This window comes from Acanthaster planci, linkage group LG04 (genome assembly GCF_054643075.1).
Source record: "Acanthaster planci isolate LZ-2023a linkage group LG04, COTS_SCS, whole genome shotgun sequence".
NCBI lineage: Eukaryota > Metazoa > Echinodermata > Asteroidea > Valvatida > Acanthasteridae > Acanthaster > Acanthaster planci.
In genome coordinates this window covers 7,655,312-7,674,580 of record NC_141780.1, presented here as the reverse complement: position 1 = coordinate 7,674,580, position 19,269 = coordinate 7,655,312, and the positions used below count along the sequence as shown (strand labels likewise).

Here is a 19,269-nt window from a genome sequence, read left to right as displayed (position 1 = left end):
TTCACAGGAATTATGCCAATAATGGGATTTCACAAATGTTCTGGTATTCAAGGGATTTCACAGATGTCAAGGCATTCATGAATTCACAGGTGTCACGATGATTCATGATGGTTGGCGATAGTTCACTGTGGTTCGCGTTAAAAACTCTGTCCTTAGGGTCAGGTTATGAGAGAAAACTTCAGGGTTCTTTGAGTCAAAATTTATTAACGATGTCTGTTAAAAACGTGGTCATGGAAAAATGTAGTTAGCGGAACAGCGCCACCATGTAGCAGGAATGTACGTAGCAGACTGCTGCCGTCACAATCACAGGTTAGTTGACACGATGAAAACAATCCATAAAATCTCCCACCATCTTATCCTGCCAATTACGCACGTGTAACGGTCTTTTGTTACAAACAGGTTTTGACACACAACTAGTATACTGTGATTAATGGTTTATTAACAATTATTAACGATTAACTGACATGGTTGTCCTGGACTGCCGGGGAATTAAAGCCAACGTGACTCGCGGCCATCTTAGGAATGAGGTATTCCTGCATTCCCAGCCATGGGTAAATTATATTCTAATGAGATACTGTTATGGTAAAGCCTACATGTGGAAGGCGTTAAGGGAACCAGCTTCACGCTTACACTACACACGTGCACGTTTGTCACTGCACCCACATGTTGTTTGCAGTGTGTCTGTCCGTAGTCGGTCAGCCATTCTGAAAATGGGTTTTCGCAGCAGCATGAGTTTTGTATAATGATGTTGTAGCACGGAAAAATGGCACCCTAAACTGAGTATAAATAAACTAAAAAAAACAAACCAGAATTTGAGGAACTCGCTAAAAAAAGTTCAAATTTGATCAGGTAGGGACGACTTGCAAGGAAAATTAGGTGCTAATATTAACCAAAGGACTAAGGAACAAGTCTAAACTGCTGAAACACTAACGTAAAGCACCTCTCTACATACAGGGCCACTGATCCTATGAATGTGACTCTACTACATGTATCAGTTGTATGTACAGTGTAATAGACAAAACAAGAAAGAAAATCACTGTTGAATACTTAGGCTTAAGAAAAACACAACGTGAAAACAGCTCTGAAGTGTGAAAAAAAGGTGTTTGAGAACTTGAATCCTTCCAACACAGGTATGCAGGGCAAAATAATACATTTTAGTCATGACTGTGGCACAAACTACACAGATTACGATGAGTAAAATTTAAAGCTTGTCAAAACCAAATTCCTCTAGTTTTCCATCCCAACAGCAAAGAACATCACTAATAAAGACAGAGCAATAAAATGGCAAACGTAATCTAGTAAGAATGCATAAAAAATCAGGAACAGGAGTAAATCTGTAGACTTCAGGAATCGAGCACAAACATGATCATGCCGTAATACCAATCTCTCACAAGTTACATGTATTTCATAAAACATGAGATAAACCTATTTTTTAAAATAAGACTAAAGATTGACCGAGAGGATGGAAACTCAAGTACATGCACATGTACCTGACTGTATTCATTGTATTAATACAACAAAAAACTTCACCATGTAATAAAAATATCCTGAATAGAACCTGGGGTAATCTACAGCACACAATAAAATCTTCTTTCCAACAGTTTCATTAAGGAAAACGAAGTAATATAAGGGGAACTTACCGAATAAAACGGCAGACTAGGCGAGGGGTAGAGAACTCATAAAAATGTGGTGTGTGCTCTTCACTGCCAGGCTGCAAATTGAGTGGGTCTAGAAGGAATGCTGAGCACATGGTGCTAAATCAAAGGGGCTCTTTGTTCAAGGGTCTAATTACTGTGAGAATGATGTTACCTTACCAGGGGCAGGATCAAGCTAAAAAAAAATCATTTTCAAGGGGGAGGGAACTGAAGTTATTGAACATGTAGACGATTAAAATCATCCTCCTTACACTCTCCACCATTTACAAGTATTGTTGTCCTCAACAATGAGAGAACTTAAGGGAACCTACAACCAATCGCCAAACCTATCAGGGGGCTTAATTTGTCTCCGTCGAGGGCGTGTGAGTTGTTCGTCCTCTGAAGAAGAATCCCCTGCACCACTGTCGGCGACCTTGGCTCGTGCAGGGCCGTGGAAAGTCGCACTTCTCCTTGATGAAGCTGCCAGGCTGTCAGAGGAATCTTGAGCTTCCTCCAGCAAATTCTTCTCAAAGCTTGCATCCCCTGATGAGCTGTGGCCCGTCTTGGAATCCTTGAAGCTATCTGGTGGTGGGACTACAGGTACGCCTTCTGCTGTGTCAGTCTCGTATTGTCCAGAAGTTGAATCTTTGAAGGGGATCATATTGAACGGAAACAACATCAGCATGTTGCGGTGCAGGGTTCTCACAACCGGGGTGCCTATTCTCTGCACAATATAAGACGGAATGCCCTGCAATTTCTGTACCACTACACATGGGATGGCTTCCCACCCGTCCTTTAACTTAGACTTCCCTCGCTCCGACTTGTTGGCCACAAGGACTCTGTCTCCTGGTTGTATGACACTTTCACGCACTTTCTTGTCATACCCCGCTTTCTGTCTGGCCCTTGACCTCTCCAAAGTCTGCTGTACCTCCCGAAAGACCTTGCGCATATGCTGTCTGAGTCACTGGACGTATGTTGAAGGGTCGGGGCTGGGTTAGAGTGCTCTGGGTCTGTTGCTGGACAAAGCAGGTCAACGGGTACCTTTCATTTTCTCAGAACATCAGATGAAACAGGGAGAGTCCGATGGACTCATGTCTGCTGCAGTTGCATGCGTGTGTGAGTGCACCCACATGCATTGTGGTTCTAGAGTTCCCAACATCGATAGCAGAGTTCGATTGAACCTTTCGATCATGCCATTTCCCTGAGGGTGGTAAGGTGTGGTCCTTGTCTTCTTCACCCCGAGCAAGCTGCACAACTCTTGGGTAACACAGGATTCGAAACACCTCCCTTGGTCTGAATGTAATCTCTCTGGGATACGATAATGAACCATAAACTTCTCCCAAAGGACACTTGCTACCGTCGCTGCCCTCTCATCTTTCGTGGGATAAGCCTGTGTGTAGCGACTGAAGTGATCTGTGACCACCAAGATGTGCTCACATCCTCCCTTTGACCTCTCCAGGAACAGGAAGTCAACACAGACAAGTTCCAGTGGGCGAGTTGTCCAAATGCTTTCCAGGGTGGCCTGTTTCCTTGTATCCGGCGTCTTCCTCAGGGTACACCTCTTACACTTCTGGATGTAAGCCTTGACTTCTGTGTGCATGACGGGCCAGAAATAATGGTCTTTGCCATGTTGGAAAACCTCAAAGCCAAAGTGTCCCATCGAATCATGGGGGTGCTTGAGAACTTGTTTCCTCATCAGCCGGGGCAGGACTAAGACAAAGTACTGTTTATCACCATCGTTGCCCTTCTTCTGATAGACAAGTAAGCCATCTTTCACCGCCAGCTGATCCCATGCACGCAATAGCCTCCTGACTACACCTGACTCCTTTGCTGCACGCCTTTGACTCAACCTGGTCTGCTGGGTTAGTCTCAACGCTACCACATGGCAAATAGCTGGGTCACCATGTTGCATTTCTACCAGGCTAGTACCTTTTGTCTGCGTAAGACTTGTTCCGATGCGCCGAGCATCTCCGTTACTCCCATTAACAATCTCCTCTCCTGACGAAGTATTGCTGTCATTACCGGTAGTGACCAGGGGCTGATGATCAGAGCTGGATGTCGAAGTTGTGTCGCATCCGTCGTTTTGGACAATCAGGTGAATCTCTATCACACCATCGATGCTAGACTCATCTCGCGGAGTGTGCTGTGAAACAGGATGGGTGGAACCCGTCACTTTGGTATCTCCAGTGAGATAGGCACTCATTACAGAGTCACCTTAAGCTTCTCTAGGGACAGACATTCTCTGATTCGTCTCATCAAGGATCTGGTTAACCTTTTCCCTGGGAATTCTCGACAGAGCATCAGCGTTGGTGTTAGCTCTCCCCGCCGAAACACAATGTCCAGGTCGAACACAGAGAAGTCACTGACCCACCGCTAGCTATGAGCATCAAGCTTGGCCTTTTTCATGATGTAGATCAACAGATTTTTATCCGTGATAGCCGTTGCCTTCTGCCCATACAAATACTCGTGGAATTTCATCGTCACTGCCCAATGAAGTGCCCGAAATTCCAGCTTGTGGGCTGGATTCTTCGACTCTGCCGCAGTTAGGGTCCGACTAGCGAAGGCAATCACCCTTTATTTGCCATCTTCTTTCTGCACCAACACGGCTCCGAGGTCATCACCTGAAGCATTGGTCTGAACAAAGAACGGCTGTTGGTAGTCGGTGAAAGCAAGGATGGGTGCTGTCGTCACCTTCTCAATGAGTGTTTTGAATGCAGCCTGGCAATCTGCACTCCATACGAATGGCCCATCTCTGACACTTTGCTTTCCACCTACCAACCCAAACAATGGCTTGGCTATTTGGGCGTAACTCCTGATAAATCTCCTATAGTATCCAGTGAAGCCCAAGAAAGACCGGACATCCTTCTTGTTCGGGGTTAGCCATCGCTTAACTGCCTCAGGCTTTGCTGGATCGGTTCAAATTCCCGTCTCGGATATCACATGCCCAAGGTAACTGACCTCCGTCTGGAACAGATGGCACTTAGAGGGCTTGAGTCATCCAAGTAAATCAGGACTTGAGAGTAGTTGAGGTCCCCAAAGACTATGGTCATCAACCGTTGGAAGGCTGCCGGTGCATTAGTCAAACCAAACTGCATGCGTGTGTATTCGAAGAGCCCCATCAGAGTGGTGAAAGCTGTCTTCTGGCAGTCTTGCTCTGCCATCTGCACCTGTAGGTAGCCTGAGGTCAGGTTTAGGCAAGAGAAGTACTTAGCATTACCCAGTGCATCAAGGAATTCATCTATTCGGCTAAGGGGATGAACATCACGGACAGTTCTCGCATTCAGCTGTTGGTAATCAACACATAGACCTATGCGACCATCCTTTTTTCGTGCTATAACAATCGGTGAGGTGAATGGGCTCTGACTTGGCTTTATAATGCCATTGGCCTTCAACTCTTTGATGTGTTCCCGCGCCTTTGGAAATTGGGAGGGTGGAATTCGTCGAAAAGGGCGTGAATCAACAAGGAGTATCTCGTGCAGCACCATCGAGGTGCAACCCACATCAAAGGAGTTAGTGGAAAACACATCATTGTTTCGGGCAAGCAGTTCCTCCACAGCTTTCCTTTCAGCTGAGGACAAAGCTGCCTCAGATAAGTCTACATCCGGTATTTCCTGTCCAGAGAGAACTTTCTGTTCTGAGGTCACCTCACAGACAGCTGTGATGCATGACAGTGTGGCGACTTTCATATTATGCCGGATGGTCACCACTTCACTTGAGGTGTTCAGGAGCTTGACAGGCACCTTACCACCAGTCACTTCCACCAACAGTCGACCAACTGCTAGTTGCCCATCCTTTCCATCCACCAAGGCAGTAAACTTCCTTTCCCTTGTCCCTTGAGCCAAGAAAGAAACCTCTGTCCTCGGTCGAATCTCCAGTGGATGCTTCCTATTAAACCGCAAATGTCCAATTTCTCCATCTGCATGAGCAATGTCAGCGCCATCTGCATTTACGAATCAAAAAGCTTCAAACTAAGACTGGGATAACCTCTGACTCTTCTCCATGAAGCGCCGCCCATGGGTCCATTTCATCTTGTCTCGACTAGCTCTGATTACATTGGTGCCAATAAGAACCGGGGTTTCGCGTCTCAAAGGGGTTACTGGAACAACAAATGCCGGTACTTTACAAATGTGTTGACCCAATGCCTCAAGGTCCACCTCAATAACACCACGATGAGGAACAACCTGTCCTCCGGCTCCACTTATGGACACATCGGCAGGGCGAAGGGGTTGTTGGCTCAGGGTTGGGTGCCTCTTTATGTACTCATCTATTATGGTAGTAACCTGGGAGCGAGTGTCCAGCAGAGACGTAGTGAAAACTCTAGAGACCTTAACTTCTGCAGAGTTAACGGCTCCAGGGAAAGGGATTATGGCCTCTCCTCCTACATGATGGTCAGCCACTGTTTGGACTTTGTCTGGATGATCGGGGGCCAGACAGGTTTGACTAGGTGGGCATTTGCTCAATGAACCTGCTGACCGCCCTATATCTACAGGCTCTGCTTGTTTAATGGGACCTCCTTTGTCTGGGCTTGAGCTGGTGGGAATGGACGGTTTGGGCTTGGACTCGGGCCTGTTGGTCATTCTGTGCCACGCATTTGGCTTGAGGGGGCACTCAACGGTCCTCGGGGCAATTCCTGGCGAGGTGCCTCATGCCTCCACAGTTGAAGCATCCTGTGTATGGAGCCTTCTGATGTGGCCTACTTGCGGTGGGAACATGACTGCTTTGAGATGCATCAGCCGTTGTCCGTGTTGCTGCTGGGCATTTAGAAGTCGGCCCATCGCTGCAACCTGTTCCTGACACACTGCCTTCATCTGTTCCATCTGTTTGGACAGGAGTTGCTGAAAAGTAGGGGTGATAGCATCACTTGGTGGGGAGAAGTGGTCTCTTTCACTACTGGTGACTGTTTCTGGGGCCTCCCCTCGGTCTTCTGTTGAGGCAAACTCTGGGCAAGCTCACCCATGGTGTAAAGGGGAGTGCGCCATCTGCAGATTTCCTCTGCCTGTCGCTCCTCTTCGGCAATGATGTGCAATTCCTGGCGAATGTCACGAAAAGTCATGGATCTTGGTTGCATAGGGGAATCGCTGCTTGTAATGAAGGTCTTTCAACCCGCACATAAACTGAGTGGCCAAAGTCGTGTCTGTGCTCTCTTCCTCGATGCAACTCTGGCCTCGGCGTCGCCTCATCTCCTCAACTTCCCAAAGTGTGGCCTCCAGTGAAATGGCAAACTCGCTTGGCGTCTCATTCTCACGTTGCACTCTGGAGTAGAATTTTGCCAAGGGGGACATAGCACTCCTATCCTCACCATATTCTTCAAGGAGCTCAGAAAAGGCTTTATCGGCATCTAAGCCCTCTGGTGTCCTCCCCTCAAGATTGAGTAGCACTTCTCTCGCCTTTCTTCCAGTGTGTCTCACAACCTCATGAAACTGGAGGGTTCCTGGGGCTGTTCCTTTACATTCAAGCAGGAACCAGATGTCCCGGATCTTGTCCTCCAATCTGGGGCCATGCTTCTCCTTGCCAGTGAATGTGGTTACACCCTTCACCTGGTGTGTTGTCAGCATTCTTGACTGTTGACTTGGTCGCTGGTAGCCATCATCAGTCTTAATCGGGATGGGGTCAAAATCGGCAAGATGGAGTGGGGAGGCAGCTACTGGCTGAGGGGCTGCCATGAAATGCTGGGGCTGGTAGTCAGTCTTTCCCTTCACTGCAGGTGATTGATGGAGAATTGGACCCTCTCCGTAGGGGTATAGCGTTAGTTGTGGAGAGGTGCTTGGTGCAATAGACATGGGCACCAACATCGTTGGTGTCTCGGCCATTGGTAATGCAAAGCTTCCCAACCTAAAACACTGTGTTGGCTTACCCTAGTGAAAAAAAACAACTGCCTCTTCACACCAAAACACCTGGCTAAATTCCAATGGAAAATGCTCCCTACCCGTATTCTCCACCAAAAGAAAGAAAAAAAAGTAGCACGGAAAAATGGCACCCTAGAATTTGGGGGCGCACTATTGTGAATCGCCTGTATTGTTACACTTGCAACAGGGAGAGGATGTTTATGTTACTCTCTCGGTATGGTCTTTTTCGGGAATTACCACACAGGATCACATGTTCTGCAGGTACTAGTACTGAGTTGTTGGACTGTTCCAAAAGTTAAAATGGGTGGGGGATTTCTCAGGCCTCTATACAATGTACATGTATGCTTCAAAATTTTAGCCTGAGATATATCCAGTTCTGAAAACTTGAATTATAACTGGAATTATTTGAAAAAAGAAACCTTAATGAGACAAACTGATATAGTATGGAATCGAATACCTTTCACCATCAACAAATGTTCAAATGAGACAAATATATGCTTTCCTTTGGCTTTTACAAAAAAAATTTGAATAAATTACTGTATGAAAAACAAACACTTAATTCATATCTAAAATGAACTCCCCTACCAATAAATATTTCTAATTCAAAGCGAATAGTCTTGGATTTTCACTGAGATGTTTACTGATTTCCCTTACGCTGTAATTTATGTAGAAGCCTATCAATTCTTCCCGTCTTGTAATTTTGCACATGTAGCAATTGTTCATCTTCCGTTCTCTGAATTTCTGCTTGCTTTGCTGCCTGTTGTTCTAGCCATTTCACGGCAGCAGTTTCGAGCTTTTTCCATCGATTTCTTTTTTCTGCAGGAGTTTGTTTTTCCTACATTGCAATCATTGTCTGTTAATGACTGACAAATCCTTGGATTCTACTCCACTACATTTACAGCAGGCTCCGGTTTTTGTTAAACATACATTGTACATGTATTTGAAATGTTTCAAGCAAGAGGGTAAGAAAAAAGAAAATGTGTCAATAAACTGCACATAATTGGTTTCAACTTCAAAACTATTTAAATTTATGATAAAGGCAAAGGTCTCAGCTGAAATCCGACTCTTAACTTGGGAAACATTCATGAACACCACATTTTTCCATGTTACTACATGTACTTACTATATTGTATATCCAATCAACATATACTCAACTTTACCAACTATATCGCATAAACTCATACTTTACCAACTGCTTCAGCAATGATTGTTATTGTTTAGAGGATTAGCCATAGATTAGATTTTGAGTTTTTCATCAGAAAAATGACATTTCTACATTGCCAAGAAGTCAACTATGATTTTGTATGTATGTCCCCAAAAAGTCGTTGAGGTTTGTAACCTTTGTTTGCAAATTTATAGCAAATTTCTAACTTCTCCTCACCTGATGCCAACAAAACAATTTCCCACATTGTTACTTTGTAGCTCCTTGGGCAGTTTCTTATACTTTGGTATATTTAAACAGCTTTGTGTACGCACTGCTTTGCCCATTATCTGACTGTATCAAGGACGTTTCTCTGGCATTGGCCATTTTTAGTTCAACTTCAAGAATTTCTTTTCCCTTTGCTTCCAGCTCCAGATCATGTTCCAGCTTTTCATGTCACTCATTCACATTTTATGAATGGATTCTTTCCACATTGCTGACAGGATATCTGCCGACCTTCCACTCCTTCATGCTCCGAATTTGTTTAATATATCCCTGGCTGTACTTCCTTCTTGATTAATAACCCCTTTGTAAATGCACCTCAGGGAACTTGATTATCATGGATCCCTAAGACACCTTCGATGACAGATAAAATGTAATGTTACCAAGATTTAGCCTAAGGCTCGTTTACATAGACAAGCACAACCCAATTATCATTTTACTTACATTACATTCGTCCATGCAGTTGGTTTAGTGAAATCATCACAACATAAGCACATGGAAGTGCCACTGTGACATTTCTATCACGCCAGTCTTTCACCAGATTTTTCACCGCCTTGGTAGTTCTGGTGGATTTTTTTAATCAAAATCAATGATTCTGAAATGATGACACCATTGTCCTTGCATGAATAATACACCATCTTCCAATGTCAGTTCGTTTGTGTAATTTCTCTGATTTACAAGTACATCGTTTTGCCATTGGGCCAGGCCCTTTGGACTGAGTGTCTAAAAACTAGGTACCCATCTTTCTTCATTTCTTTCTTCAACTCCTCGTGTCCGTACGGTGCTTATACAAAAGCAAAATACCATACTAACCAGAACTTTTATGTCATTGGAATCATTTTCATTCTTGCTTCTGCTGATACACTCAGCTATGTACAGCGTGTATTGTGTACACACCCTACATCAGACCTTGAACTTGGTCAATTTGTAGGGCAAGGTCGTTTTGGCCTTGAGTGAAGCAAATACATGTACCACGGCTAGTAGCAAGAGCACAAAGGCCAAATGATATCTGCAGAAGGGGCATGTAAGCTAAATGCAAACATTGGTATTTATACACATGTAAAAGTAAGCCTTTATAAATATCCGATGCCGCCCCTTATTATTTTGCATGAGAGAACTTAAGGTCTTACCTGATAAAGACATGAATTTTGCAGAAGGGGCATGTAGGCTAAATGCAAACACTGGTATTTATACACATGTAAAAGTAAGCCTTTATACATATCCGATGCCGGCCCTTATCATTTTGCATGAGAGGACTTGGGGTCTTACCTGATAAAGAAATGAATTTTGTTGCATTGGGTAGCTGACCTCTCCAGTGCAGTTTTGGGACACTTGTAATCACTATTTCGCGGCACTGTTGATTTTTCTGATTTTCTCCCTCCAAGGCGGTTTCAGTGTTTTCTATTCTCATCCTCTTGACATTCTCTTCGCCTTTTGATATATGCCTTTCATTTTCAGATGAAGAGTTTGTTTCTCCTTGATTCAACTGTCCATGAAACTTTCAAACGAACTTCGGTGAACGGAACACTCATGGGAGCTGCTTGTTGTCTGTTGCAATCTTTCTTCCATGGTTGCAACGATGAGTAAAAATCGAAACATTGAGAGAGAAATTTCTAATTACTAATTTGGTTTGGGCTTGAGAGAGACAATTGCATAACTGCAGGTACGCCACCTACTGACCTACTGAGCACATACTTCGCTCACCACCTAGTGCCCAAACAGCGTGGGGGGGTGATGGCTTTGCACTGTGATTGGCTGTTTTGTGCACGACCTCCAACCGTGAGGTTATCACTTCCTGTTAGTGAAGTGTCATTTTAAGTATTGGTTAACCATAGGTCAAAGTGTCGGCCTATCGGATAAAAACATGGCCTTGGTACAATCACGGTAGCCTAATTCATCTTCTAGGTATAATTGACTACTGTACGTGTCTTTTGGCGATACATTTCAAATCATTGGTTATCTTGATCAAGTTTGGATTAATTAAGGTGTAGTGGGAATATTTTCAACAATGAGGAAGAAAAAATATCGAATTGATAACCACCACACTGAGCAAGCTCGAGCCCCTGAGAATATTTACCAACAATGCTCTGCGCGTTGTTACCTGTGACCCTGTGTGACGTTTTTCCTTCACTGAAATCTGTGCAAGGCCATCAGTCTTCCCAAGGCCGGAGCGATGAGCGAAAGCACATGCAAGACTCTGACAAAGATCGGTATGTCTACTGCCACCAGAGTCTCAAAGTCTATCCCAAGACTATTCTACCCAGCAAGAAATGGGACGGAGTGGTAGCCCCCTAAACATATCCAATCCCTATACATGCTCTAGACTATATCTAACACAACCCCATGTCTAATTCCTGGGATTCCGATCAACCAATGACCAACACAAAGGTGGGGGTGCTCTCCATCCCATATCTTGCTTCATATGAAGACAAGCAAGCATCAATCTCGGTCTGCATTACCACTCACAAAATCAGAAAAAAACCCAGATTTTGCCTTGGAAAAACCCCAGAAAACGCTAGACTGTAAAACTTGCATAAGTTTGCATACATACCATTAGACAACATCATACACGTGTATGGTTTTCTCTTCCTGATGCTGCCGCTGCTTGTGTTGGTGTACATGTATCTTTTATGGCAATTTCCCGATCGTTGATCTTGTTCAAGAAGGCTTGATGGCTCCCCAGGTGTGGCACTCTTGTCCTTGGCGGGAAATTGCTTGACCAGCCAGCAGTCTGTTGGCTACTGTGGACGCATGAAACCTGTTTGTCGGTGGTGTTTTAATCATATTCACTTGGGAGAAAATTCTCTCTGCACAAGCTGACGAGTGTGGCAGCACAAGGAGGTTGAATGGTTGAAGTATACAGTACCAAAGATCGTGAAGCGTGGCGTATACGATCTTTGTACAATAAAATGCAGGTTATGCTTTGCATGATGCACTGTAGGCCTCGACGAGCCTACATGTAATACACAATACAAACGTGGACTCCCAGGGTTGTGCAATGCCATGCCTGAACTTGCCACATGGTATCGATGGCATTACTAGCACTGCAGTTCGCTGTGCTAAACTGGTTTCCCTGTCTGATTTTTTGTGGATGGTATCGTGATAAGTTGCAAAAAGTTAAAATATATTTGTTGAGTATAAATATAAATGTTGAAATACATATTTCACTTATAAAATATAAGGCCTGATGTTTAAAAAAAAAACCCAAGATTTGGGTCTTTTTTAGAAAAACGGAAACTAGAACCCCAAATCGGCCAAAACCCCCAGATCTAGTGTAAAAACGCTAACAGTGGCAACACTGATCTCGGTCAGTTCCTGCGTAAGGGCTGTGTTGTTATATAAGAATACTCCCTCTCTTGTCCCTGTATGGAGCGGATACGCAAAGACTAAGTCTCCAGCCTTTTTTTCAAGAACACTATTTACATTCTAGCATCACAAAGCATAGAAAACAGGCTATCATACTTTAAAATGTAGATCTTCGCATTCTTTGTTCCCAATGAGAGTTTGCGACTCTCGTCCTGTTCAGTGCTTAGGAGTAGAAACGCACCTTGTATTCTACAATGGAATATTTCGGACGATTAGCTAAATTCTTGGCTTTTAGACTTTAAGATCGACTTATTCCAAGGCTGTAGGTAATCAGATATTTTATTCATAGGGTCTTTCTTGAACCAGACAGACCTATGTGTACATGCATTGTGTGCTGTAAGAGAAACGTGAAAAGTGGGTATTTTGCGCTTGAACCCGGCCATTGGCAGGGCGTTTTTCTCGTAATTTTGTTACTTTACGTAATAGTTTATGTGACATTTTTCATTATTGAAATGTAAGAACAAATGCACTTTTTAATTGAAAATATAAGTTTTTGGTTAATACTTAAGAGCAATCAGCATGATTTGATGGCTACAATAATAAGCTTGCATGTACACATGTATGTTGCACAAAGGATCCAGTTTGATAATTAGTATGGAAAAAATTATCGAAACTGGTCTGTAATAAAGTACTGACATCCAGTTGTTTTGGATTACATTTTGAATGTTCAGATTTATTAAAATATCTCGAGTCAAATACATGTACCTATATATTTTATTCCTGGTTGTGTGTTTATTAGCTTCCATTGCTCTTGTCCTTTTGCATGGATTCAAAATGATGGGCCATTTTGTTATGAGGAAAGGAACGGGCCCAGGGGTGTAGCCCCCTCGTTCAGCTGTTTACTATGGGCCTCGACCTTGACCAAGAGAAGGCGGTATTTTCTGAGCAACGAAGGCTCCTTTGATCGGAACTGAATTTCGCTGGTTCACGAAAGACTACGAAATGTACGCGTCACGATCGTATTGCTATCCGCAAGTTTAACACTCAGGATCAATGCGGCTCTTTTCTACCGATGAGGGAGTGATTCTACTCGAGGCACATAGTTTCGATGTAGTGAAAATGGGGGCCGGAAATAAATAAATAAATAAATAAATGTGATGGCTGGAGTTCCTGAATACATAATATGTCGAATTCCCTTAGAAGGGACATGCCCGGACTCCCCCGTAGGGCAACCCTTAGACTCAACCACCACCCGTTACATCAACCAACGCACACAGTGCACACCAGTTGCCTGAAAATTCGGTGTAACCCTGAATATTTTTTACCTTTAGCAGTTCAGTCCTGTATCTTTGTGATTATGCAAGTTTTCAACATTCCAAACTCCTACTTCATGGACAGCAATAAGATAATTGGTAAGGGGCATTGAATAGTACATAAACACAATGTACTTTATACAGGAAGGTCGGATTTTGAGGGGTGTTGGAGGACGAAAGTGTGCATTCCAGCGAATCAACCTGGTCAACCTGTTGGGTTTTTATGTTCAAGGACAGACAGCACCCTGCGTCTCACAGACAGGATAATTTTATTTCCAAAGCATTCAAAATCAAAGGAAAAAAAAAATAAAAGGACAGGATTGATAAACAGTAACACAATGGCACAAGATGTTTATTGCACGTTCAGTGATAAAAACATTTTCTTCTGAAGTGGACTCTTGTACAGTTTAATTATTTAAGTATTCAGTAATCGTGACTATATTGCTAATTCGGCTACTGGATGATGATCATACATGTACATGTGTACAGAGAACGTATTTAAAAGTTATGCATACTTTATCTACACAGTAAGAACACTCCTTTAATGGTGGAAACGCATCGCTATCATGACCTAAGTACAGGGCAAACTACTATTCACCCAAACCGATTCTCGGCAATGGAAAGGTATATTACATGACTTGACACTTGGTACAAAGCCGTTCTCATTTTAAGTTAGAGATAAGAAAATGTTTGCACCTGTAGAAGCACCACCTTGAAAATTAAAAGCAGAGATACTGGTTCAGTTAAATTGTCAAACATGCATAGATTTGCCCGAATCAGCGTCCCCGAAACTAAACAAATTAGATAAAGTGCCATCATACAAATGTGTTTAGGTTCAGGACGGGGCCTATATTCTTCAGATGGTTATGAAATGATTTAAAATAAGGATGTATCTATAATATGGAATTATTGACAGTTAAGCTGTGGCCGTGTTTCTTTCACACGGATTTGGATTACGATCAGTGATCCATCCTTGGTTTACGGACACCAAAACTCGCTTAATGGGTGACGTGAACCAGCTTCTGGATCACTGACAGAGATCCAAATCTGTGCGAAACAACTTAAACAGGCCCTGTATCTTGGTTCGACTTAAACCTTCCTAAATTACACCGGCTGATAGTCCACGCATGTGTTATAAAACAGGTGACGAGACAGTCAGGACCATCGCTATATTTTCATTTTGCACAAGCCCTCATGCATTATGTTTGTGTCAAAATCTGGATTCCAGGCATTAGTCTAAATTGGAAAAAAACGAGATACTCTTTATAAAACCTGGGCATTTGAATAGTCGGTTGGCAAATTAAAAGAGAACGTATCTCACCAGTTGTTTCATAATTTGCTCGCTTGCAAAGGCCAGCCATATGTCTTGCGAAAGTTTGGCAACAGGCCTCATGTAGGGACATGCCCAATACAGTCAATGCAACTTGTCTAACCATCTAAAATATGTCACACCCGGGAAGGACACCCTATTTCTAACGCTACAATGTCCTTTTCTCACTATATAGAAAATCTCATCACTCCGACAGGAAAGTGTGCCGTTTCACGGCCGAGATACTGCCCTGATGTCGTGCTGTTGTGCGTTTTCACACATGCGTGCGTGACAAGGACTCAAGAGGAGAGGGGCGACACGTATGAGAGACAATTTTGTACTGATCAAGATATTCGTAGGTCGAACATGTCGGCAAAATACACATTGTACTTCAATTATTCATTTTTATTAGCTCTTGGATGAATTTTAAAGGCCAACGTGCATATTGAAACAGCCTATGCCGGAGGTTTTACCGTGCAAGCAAAGGACTTCAGTTAAGATTTTTCACAAAGCCACTTAGGTGAGCCATTTTTTTCAACACGTTAAATTTGAAACACCTGAAACGGCTATCCGTGAAAACGTTGCTTTACATGAGCACGTTTAAACGGTGCATTACATACGCCTGTTGAGACATTTACAGTCGAAAATTCCAGCTTGGCAATGCTCCAATTTGATACGAAATGCATGAAGCGACTAAACTGGTATAAGTTCAAAATCATCAGGATCGATACGAATACATTACTGAATGCTATAACAGCTGGTGAAGATGCGTTTGCTTGACGTCATTTGTTCAATTTAGACCTCATCAACCAACCGTCTCATGAGCAAACCAACGTCGGAATTTTTTCGTGAATATTCCACTTTTTTAATTGTTTGAATGTTTACTGTTTTTATTTTATTGGCGGGTTTACCATCCGTACTGCTGCAGGGCCGAATCGAAAAGGGCCCGCAGCCGCAACGTTGTAGAGCTGAGGACATGTACAGGCGCCTCTGGCGGCCGCAAGAGGACCCAAATTAGACCACGGGGCATAGCTAAAGATCGAAAATGTTATTTTCATTGGGTTTTATTCTATTGGAGCACACGGTTTTGGAATTTGGGATCAGGTACTTTTTTCGCTTAATGTTTTTACCTCAATTTAAGAAAGTATATCCCCTTTTCAAAATGCGCTCACCCTTATTTCTTGAAACTTGCAGAGTGAAATACAAAAGTAGAAAACACGACAAACATGACATAATAGTATAGAAATCTACATCCTCAAGGGAACTGAAAAATCTGGACCCTTGTTACCATGGCAATCGTTTTTCATTAACAAATAAACTAAGAGATAACACTCAAAGGAAAGCAAAGCACTGCTCTCTTTCTTAAAGGCAAAATGCGCAGTTTTGCAGAGCTGATTTTTGTCTTGTAAAACTTAATGATTTGCCCAGCAAAAGGACAGCTGTAACTATTTCTACTACACAAGACCAAAACCTCTTTTAAAAATTCCTGTTAATCGATAAGCAACAATACATCAGAATATACCTACGGCGATGTGCAGTTAACAGTGTTTTCACAACATAATTCACCCATGATATTAAAGAAAAGGTCACAACATTAAATTGGATTTTTTCTTTACATGACCGATATGCAACACCCTGTACATGTTTGGGAAAGCAAAAATTGTATTATCTCAAAAATTTTACACGTACTATACGACAAAGGAAATGTACAGATACATATTGTTTGATATACAAGTGCATATAGAGATACTGTATCAGTTATTGGGTGTAGAATTTCACTTTTAGTGTTTTTGTACAAATTGCTGGAAATACTTTAACGAAATAATATGAATTAGGCCTATAACAGGTTTTGTAAAAGGAATTGTCGCGATTAGTTTCATTTGAGAGTGAAATTTGGGTGCCAACCATTTTTTAAAGGACCTCTTGTGAGGAAAATGCGGTAGAATTTCTTCTGTGTATTTACGAACCGGTACATCCCCTGGTGTGGCACTGTGCTATGGCTAACGAGATCCGAAGACAAAAGTGATTAATCATGGCCGCTCTTGTGCTAATTGCCACCGATCCATTTCAAGCAGACTTTAGTACAAGAATTTCTTTAGTGTTCCAGTATTAAAAGGTAATTTCTGGTCGCGCAGTATTGGTGGGCGTTGGGGCTTCCTGTAGTGCCAATATATGATGGGGATACGGAGCGTTTGTTGCCAGTAGCAACCCTGCAAACCATCTTTCGGCCACCAAGGACGCATTCATTTTGAAAGGGTCAAGGTAAATTTAGTTTTCAACGACGCATGAGGCAAAAGTTGGCTCGTTAAAAATTCACCCAGTTAAAGTAATTACACCGCTGTCCTGGCACTACGGCGAGATATTTGCGACAGCGTCTGAAATCATCCCTTCAGACATTGCGCTTGACAACCTCTCACCAGTAGGCTTAATCCGCCTCCGTATTCATATTTCTGAACGGCTCTTGCCGCGATCTTAAAATCTATGAAAAAAACAACGTTAATTTACATTTAGGACGAAGTAACTATAGTGATATGGTCCAGCAGCTGATATAAGTTAAGAATCTGGGAGATAAAAATCCAATCTACTTGGTCCGTCTTTCGATCGTGTCTGTTACCATGCCATAGATGAAGCACCTGTTCCTTTTTTTCGGAAGTGTATTCAGAAAAGTCGAATCGGGAGTTGAAAACTGCAGCTTCTGATCGTTCCGAAATCGAGCTTTCGAAAATATACGCTTGGCAAGTTTCCTTTTTCCAAGCAGTTAAAATTGCCCCTTTATTTTTGACCTTGAAGAATTCAATCTGATATTCCTCGATATGAAATTACCTAATAATTTTCATTTAGGTGACAGTAAACTAGTTTTCAGCAATGTTATTAATTTTTTTTAAAAACGTCCTTAAGTATAAGGACAAGTTGTTCTGCTTAAAGGTGATCAAGGAAGCCTGTCATGCACACAGGGAGTTTTGATAAAATTTATAATGGAATGAATATTTTGTAAGTTACATGTGTATTAAGTTTGAATAATGATCAAATAATTTAAGCAGTGAAAAAAATTAACAGCTCAAGAGTGCAGACAAAGCCCCTTTAAAAACCAAATTTTGCCGAGCCGGACAGGAACTCTTTATTGTGGGGGCGCAGACAGCTGCACAAATTCCTAGCAGGGATTTAGATTTATTACACCGACTCCTCCGAGGTGTATAGGGAAAACGAAGGAAGCTTACAGATCACCCTTTGATTGTCAGACGTTCTCCACGCCTCGACCACATGCCCTCTCGTACGGCTTTCTACAAACATCGTTGACATCCATTTGCGAGATGAACATTCTTTGTCGATGTTCTGCCAGCTCCGACGCACGCCGCAGCGGATGAAGTGACTCGGTCATTACTGTAATTACTCGTCTCTACAAGTGGGGAAGGTATTTTGATGAGTTCGTCGGCCATGCGTGTCCGTCATCACCATCGCTGTCCTCGTAAACACTGCCGCAGTCATTATCATTACCAGAGGAAACAGACGGTAGTTTTTGTAGCATTCGGAGTGGAATTAAAGCGCGCGTAATGGTAGTTTTGTTTATTCAAATGTTTACGCAGTCTGGCTTTGCAAAAAAAACATGGAGCCGATCAGTTATTCTGCAGGGGGATGGGCTAATCATTAGCATCGTCTAGCTACCATGCGCCTGCAGACTGTAGACCCTATATCTCGTCGTGGAGATCGCTGCAGTACTGAAGCAGAAGCGCTTGTGACTTTATTTTATGTCCGACTTTAAACAACGTTGAAGGACGCAAATACTTTTGTGCCCAAAAGCGATGGCACGGTTTATAGACTAAAAAATCTGCTGTTTACCGAGCAGAATGCTGTGGTTTTACACCCTAAGACTGGTGCACCACTACCTACAAATTCATTGTTCAGATATAGGCCAGGGAACACGATCAAGATGGCCGTGATGAGAAGTACCTCGTTCTCAACGCAAACGATACCAACATAGTTTCAATACCTCGAGAAAAATCACGCCGTGCAAACATACTTTATGAACATGATGTTGAATCTATCCACAACATTATTCATAAACACAACAGCAACAGTCGCATGTGACAAGATCCTTGCCCCTACCACCGTTGTTAAGGACTAGAGGGAGATTTACTGGAGGCCAGCAAGAGTTTGTACCAAGCCTCAGTCTCATTGTTCGCGATAAAGGTGACATTGTCCAGCCATATCATGGTTTCTCCCAGTAGCGTGTTTCTGCCGAACCGACCTCCGTCCGCCCAGAGTGATATCTGGTGAAAAAAATTATTCAAGACAATGTTTCTCCAGTTTACTTTTTCTTCAAGGATGAGAGTCTTCTACAAGTAAAAAAAATAATCTGAGTAGAGCAGTCACAAAATATGGAGGGCTTGATGTTTCGACCCTAGCAGAATCTTTCTCAAAGGCAAATTAGAGTAGTCGA

The 19,269-nt window shown here is 42.8% G+C and overlaps 1 protein-coding gene and 1 pseudogene across 4 annotated transcripts in view; both read right to left on the bottom strand.

Moving 5' to 3' along the window:
- Positions 1-6,277: 6,277 nt before the first annotated feature.
- LOC110987736 (uncharacterized) lies at positions 6,278-7,189 on the bottom strand (annotated as a pseudogene).
- A 6,585-nt stretch (positions 7,190-13,774) lies between these two features.
- LOC110987729 (uncharacterized) overlaps positions 13,775-19,269 on the bottom strand; it is an 88,473-nt gene continuing 82,978 nt past the window's right edge. For all 4 annotated transcript variants that reach the window (XM_022250738.2, XM_022250739.2, XM_022250741.2 and 1 more), the window contains one exon: positions 13,775-19,099. In XM_022250738.2, the coding sequence (XP_022106430.2) occupies positions 18,944-19,099 (156 nt within the window). In that variant the 3' untranslated portion in view covers positions 13,775-18,943. The remainder of the gene's footprint in view (positions 19,100-19,269) is intronic.